The sequence below is a fragment of the Vollenhovia emeryi genome, unplaced genomic scaffold (assembly GCF_000949405.1).
Source record: "Vollenhovia emeryi isolate VEMERY1.0 unplaced genomic scaffold, V.emery_V1.0 DF939451.1, whole genome shotgun sequence".
Taxonomy (NCBI): Eukaryota; Metazoa; Arthropoda; class Insecta; order Hymenoptera; family Formicidae; genus Vollenhovia; species Vollenhovia emeryi.
This window is the reverse complement of record NW_011966915.1, coordinates 81,238-87,351: the sequence shown is the minus strand read 5'-3', so window position 1 is coordinate 87,351 and position 6,114 is coordinate 81,238. Positions and strand designations below refer to the sequence as shown.

At 40.8% G+C, this 6,114-nt stretch overlaps 1 protein-coding gene across 2 annotated transcripts; it reads right to left on the bottom strand.

Annotated features, from left to right (window-relative positions):
* Window positions 1-1,744: 1,744 nt before the first annotated feature.
* Window positions 1,745-4,328, bottom strand: LOC105557580. 2 transcript variants are annotated; one of them, XM_012004854.1, is made up of 5 exons: window positions 3,899-4,328; window positions 3,640-3,817; window positions 3,311-3,565; window positions 2,317-3,203; window positions 1,745-1,826 (listed from the first exon to the last, which is right to left on the bottom strand). In XM_012004854.1, the coding sequence occupies exons 1-5, from the start codon at window positions 4,121-4,123 to the stop codon at window positions 1,815-1,817; spliced, it is 1,557 nt and encodes a 518-aa protein (XP_011860244.1). In that variant the 5' UTR covers window positions 4,124-4,328; the 3' UTR covers window positions 1,745-1,814. The 2 variants fall into 2 exon arrangements, with proteins under 2 accessions (XP_011860244.1, XP_011860245.1); XM_012004855.1 differs by having other exon boundaries at window positions 1,745-1,834; window positions 2,325-3,203.
* Between the last annotated feature and the right edge of the window lie 1,786 nt (window positions 4,329-6,114).

Sequence of the window (6,114 nt, the reverse complement as noted above, 5' to 3'; positions counted from 1 at the left end):
GCTAGTTTATGTTCTGTTGCTAGGCATTTTTTTCATTTTTGGTGCTAGAACGAGGCAAGTCCAAATTAAAAGTGTTAAAATTTCATGTATTTTGAAAGTTTGTTATTATTTGAATAAGTATGCGCTAATTGATAGCTAAGAAGAATATAATTTAAAATAAATAAACTTTCTGAAACAAAATTTGAAAATGGGGGAAAGTTTTTTTCGTTTATCTCAGAAACATAAAATGTGGACTTACCTCTTTCTTGCAGCAATGTCTTCAATTGTGCAATTTAAAAATATTGGCGAAGGAGAGTTTGCTTATTTCAATTACACGCTAAATAGAGCGTCTTGGCACTCAAATCGAGCGTCAACTCGAAGTCAGCGTCAAGCGTCCACTTAACGCTACAATTCAAAAAAGTCCCCAAAGTAACTAGTTTGACGCTCAAAGTGAGCGTCAAGCGTCAGCATGAAAATGCACCTTTAGCCGTTGATACACTGTTGGCGCGAATAAAAACATGGCGGAAAATTGAGAACGCCCAGATCCATCGACATATAGTACTGGACGGAGCATGCGGTAAGAATCCTTTGATCTTTCGTATGCCGGGACCTAGAAAGAGAAAAATAGATATGTAGGTCATAGACATATATATATATAGACCACAGACTTTATATAATACTAGACTGCTAACTGCTTATGTACAAGGCGGCTGACTTTCTATGTATTAAGCGATTATATGTAAGGTCATTCATTCTGCGCATGCGCTTTGACGCAATATAGGTTACGTTCATCTTAGGGCCAGTTTCACAAACGTCGGTTAACTGCCCAGGCAGAACATCATGTCGATTCGACGTCCAACAGACGTCTTTTAGACATCTATTAGACATCTCCGACATCTATTAGACATCTAATCGACATCAACGTTCTGGCTGGGTGCTAACGGGAGGTTAATCGATCGGTTCTCCGCCACTTCTTAGATAACAATATAGAAAGAGCTATGGAGTGGACTAAACTCTGGTTAACAGTTAACCGACGTTTGCGAAATTGTACCCTTATAAATGATAAAATATCGCAATGTCGTAATACTATATTCTCGAAGTGTCGCAGTGTAAATACTTTCACTCGATATACTTACCTAAAATAGGCAACTTTATCTTTATTTATAGTGCTGTCACACATATAAATGGCACATTTGAGTGGCATAATGATTTTTTAATATCAGAATACGATTCAACGTGACGTCTGAAGGATGAGGTTATCTCACGTATATTCTGTGGTTATATACCTATATCGCGCATGGTAGAAATATCACTATACGCACATGCGCAAAATGAGATACCTTTGTATGTACATGCTTTCCGCAGTCATTTTATATAAGCGAAATTTAGGGAGTTATCAGTCTAGTATTGGCTGTGTTCTCCAGAAGTTAGCGCTTAATAAGCGCTTTATGCTGATTGGATAGATCTAGAAAAATAGCTCTATTTCAGCACAGATCTGAAAGTATAATCCAATGAACGCAAAACGCTTAGCAAGCGTTCTAACTTCTGCTGGACACAGGCATAATATAGAAGTCTGTGATATAGACCCAGCGTTCTGTGAGTGGAGTTGTCCGCGTCTTCTAAAGGACATAACGATATAGAGGAAGGTGCTGTCTCCGTCACTCAGCAGGTCTGGAGGGGGAACGTCGAGGGGAACTAGAGGCGCGCGCACCGCGTACGGCCTTGCTAGTGTCCCTAGAATAGTTTTAGGAAAAAAATAAGTCTATTTTATTTAACTTTTTGTTACAAATACTTTATTGATTCGTCAACTTCGACAATTTTTTTAACAATAATTTTTATTGACCGCAACTGGCGATTAAAATTCTTATTGCGAAAAATATTACTCCAACCAGGATTCGAACCTGGGACCTCCCTCAATCCGTGACGGGCGTCTTAGCCAGCTCGACCACTGGGGCTGTGGTAATACTATTCGCAATAACACATATTATTAAGATGTTGTTTACGCGTCTATTTCGACTTTTCAGAAACTGTGCGTCGATACAGGTTGTCGACTGCGCAGTGAATTGTCGATTTTTTGAATTCCCCTTTCCCCTCCCTCCCCCCGGTCCCTTTCCCCCTATTACGGAGGAGCACCATATTTCAGGTCAATCATCTTAATAATATACATATTATTGCGAATAGTACATTACCACAGTCCCAGTGGTCGAGCTGGCTAAGACGCCCGTCACGGATTGAAGGAGGTCCCAGGTTCGAATCCTGGTTGGGGTAATATTTTTCGCAATAAGAATTTTAATCGCCAGTTGCGATCAATAAAAATTATTGATGTTGTTAATTACCACTGGCGACTTTTAAGAATATTCTTACTAATTTTTTTAACATTTTTTTTTCATTTTTAAATTCTCTTGGTGAGCATTCTGTCGCATCCTTCATCAACATGTACAACATCATCCAGTTGTCCCTGTAACGTCGGCCCCTGACGCCTTTCTTGGTTGCTGCGTCAATGATTTCTTTCAGTGCCAATTGTTGAGCCGCTGAGATATTAAGTGCAGAACATTTTTCAGTCAAACTTGCTTGTTGCATATTAGCTATTTGTTCTTCTTGTTGTTTAAGATAACTCGTCAGATATTTCTCGCGTTTTTTAGCTCGAATTATTTTACATTTTTGACGTCGGTATTTCAATCGCAACGCTATCAGCTTACGACGATTTATATGCTCCGAAGCATCAGAAACGTGATTTAACGTCAAATGAATTTTCCGCCGTGTTGTCTGCTGTATGCGCTTCCTCATTTTTGTACAACTATCGCATCTTCGGTTTTTGAAAATAAGACTGCAGTCTTTGCTGCGCCACTGTTGAATGGTGTCTTGAAATACGGCACCAGCTGCAATATTATTGATATTAATTTCGCCCAAGCCATGGCAAACATTCATTCCCTTAAACTTGTCCAAGACGTTTAGAAGCGTTTCAATTCCTTCCAAAGCTTCGTCGAGATTTGCTTTTTGCACGTTAACATCTCGTCCGTAAACGTAAAATTGAAGTTTTCTGTCCGAATCGAGAGTAACGCATTTTTGTATTACCGGTAAACGCTTTCCATTTTCGACTCGCGTTATTGCATAAGTAAATAGAATACTTTGCCCATTTGTAGCAGGTATTTTGCTAACGCTCCAATATTCAGGTAATTTGTTAGATATTTCTTGATAAATACGATCACTTTCGCTCTTTATATCTGTAACAATGAAGCAAGTACTATTGATGAAAAATCCGTATAAATTTTTGTTCTTTTTTCCGATTCATCAAATAAACTTGATGTCCTTATTTATCTCAGTAACTTACATTTCCTTGTGATAACGGATGAACATATGGTGATTAGTTCCTTGAGTGCTATCGGTGCTGTTACTGAAGGATCAGTATCCACAAGTGCTATCGGTGCTGTCACCGGAGGATCAGTATCCACAAGTGCTACCGGTGCTATCACCGGAGGATCAGTATCCGCGTGTGCTACCGGTGTTGTTACCAAAGGATCAGCATCCATCGGTAAAGCCAATTCGACGCCATCCACAATTGGCAACACAAAACTGCAACTGGTACCTGTAAATTAAAAACATTAAATATTGTAATTATAAACTACATTCCATTACATTTTTTAAGTTGTACAATAATACTTGTTTCAGTAGAGGACTCCTTGATCGAAGATCCAAGCTGAACCGAATCGCTCACGACGCCAACGGACTCGCCAGAAATTTTCCATTGCCTTGTTCGAATCGTGTCCTTTGTTGTTGAAAGGTCATGAAACTTTGATGGAACAGCAAGCTTTCTGAGTTGAGGGCGCTTGTATGGTTCCTTCAATATAACATGTACGTAATATATGTAATATGAGATCGCATCCTTTGCACATGTACAATTTATCTAATATAAACTCACCTGAGCGATGATTCGACCATTCGAGTCTCGTTTAATCCATTCACGGATTATATCTTCCTCATTAAAGTGCTTGTCGCAAACAACGTGTGTCGGCTTTAGTGTAACAATGCCTGGAATAGCTGCCACCCATTGTTTATATTGAACGGCATTTCTTGGCACTCGAAATACTGAGCGGTTTTCACGAAACACATTATTGCAATTTGGTACGACGCACGGCGTGGGCATTCTTAGGTTATCGGCTAGCCGACACGGCCATGACGGCTCGTCAAATATAACCTTCGGAATACAATGTATTCCGAAGGTATAATATATAGCTCTTTTACCAAAGTATCGCAGCGACTCTCGTGGCCAAGAAACGAACGATTTTTGGCTTAAAAATTCGACCTACCCCCACCATATGAGTTGAAGGACCTGTATGTAAGACCGTGGTCGTCACCTTTGATCTGGGCGTTCTCAATCACTGAAATATATACTAACTGGAACGCGCGCTAGAGCCGAGCCGTGTGTACCGAGAGAGAGCATCGTCGAGTGGCGTCTGTCATTGTCTAGTACAGTTCGAACCAAAAGTTAAATCGAAACGCAGCACAACTGGGCGAGATCGTGTAAAGGCCTTCACACATAAAATTCCGTAAGGACGTAAAACGTAAGCATAAGAAAATCGACCAATCACAGTCGAGAACGTAAGGCAATGACGCAAGCAGTAGCAAATCCAATCTGTTGATTTTCTTACGCTTACGTTTTACGTCCTTACGGAATTTTATGTGTGAAGGCCTTAACCTCTGACAACGAGTTAATTTCTCGATCGGATTGTACCTTTCCGTCCCCACTCTCGACCACCCTATAAGCCAGACAGTGACAAACGCCACTCGACGATGCTCTCTCTCGGTACACACGGTTCGGCTTTAGCGCGCGTGCCAGTTAGTATATATTTCAGTGTTCTCAATTTTCCGCCATGTTTTTATTCTCGCCAACAGTGTATCAACGGCTAAAAGTGCCTGGGCCCTTTTCAGGATCGTATCCAGGAAAGGCGCATACGAACTATCGTACATTATTTATTGTAAATGGAAATGGCCTATGAAAAAATGTTCTAATAAAAGTAATTAATGTAATTACTTGCTCCAATGTTTAAAGGTATTTACGCGTTATTCGTCAACACTGCGAATTTTTCAATGTCACACCGACTTTGCACTAACACACGTACAAAGATCCTGTGATTGGTCAGAATAAAAACATGTCGGATGCGCAGTACGGATCGGCGCGAACGTGAAACAAAAGAGCGAGTGCCATTACTGGTTATACTGTGGTCATGGAGAATGTATAAGGAGACCGAACTGCCCGTAATCAGAATGGGCCGATGTTTGTGCCCGCCAGACGTTCTGAAAAGCAATACTGGGAGCGCTGTCATCAATTAACTCCATTCGCATTCGTACGTGACACATGGTTGTCATATGCATGAAGCTTTCGTGGTTATATAATATACATCCGATCTGTAAATAAGATGAGGAGATGGATTGTGTATCTTTGAAACTTGTGGAGATTACAAAAGTGAGCGAATTCACAGATTGAAATTATAAATACTCACTTTTGTAATTTTCGTAAGTTTCAGAAATTGACCTCCAGATAACAACAGTTAAGCCCGCTGCAGACGATGCTATTTTTCCTGCTGGATTGCTTGCGATTTAGTAAATTACTATCATTGCACCACTCAGCATTCAGGATTCCTAGTAATTTACTAAATTGCAAGCAATCCAGCAGGAAAAATAGCATCGTCTGCAGCGGGCTTTATACGCTGTATCTACGAGATCGGTAACTCATGAGCGAATTCTTAATCGCGTAAGGCGACGCCAGCGCTACAAGTGGCAAAATTTTGATTCACTGGATGGCAAAAATGTCGGCCCACTTTCGGTGACGTGTTCCAGACCTAGGGTCTGTTTTTTATTGCTGCACTCCTGAACTAGTGCACACTGGTGCAATGAGTTGGAATGAGAGGTAATCTATGGGTGCTTACGAAGAAGCGCTCGGAGTTAGGTTTGGGTCGGACATGCGTACGCCTCTCTATGATTCATGTATTTCATGTCTTGCCCGAACTGTCTCTAATAGCAACCCGGGTTACTCGGGTTTGGGCAGGCCGATTGAGACCCGAGTAACCCGAGTAACCCGGGTTGCTATTAGTCCCAGTCTACAATAGAGATTTAAGCCCTAAGCCTTAAGAAATT

Excerpts from the sequence above, each read along its gene's own strand:
- LOC105557580 (XM_012004854.1), bottom strand. The coding sequence starts at position 4,123 with ATGCCCACGCCGTGCGTCGTACCAAATTGCAATAATGTGTTTCGTGAA. Across the intron at positions 3,818-3,898 it reads ATGGTCGAATCATCGCTCAG|GAACCATACAAGCGCCCTCA; the intron begins GTGAGTTTATAT and ends GTTATATTGAAG. Across the intron at positions 3,566-3,639 it reads GGAGTCCTCTACTGAAACAA|GTACCAGTTGCAGTTTTGTG; the intron begins GTATTATTGTAC and ends TTTAATTTACAG.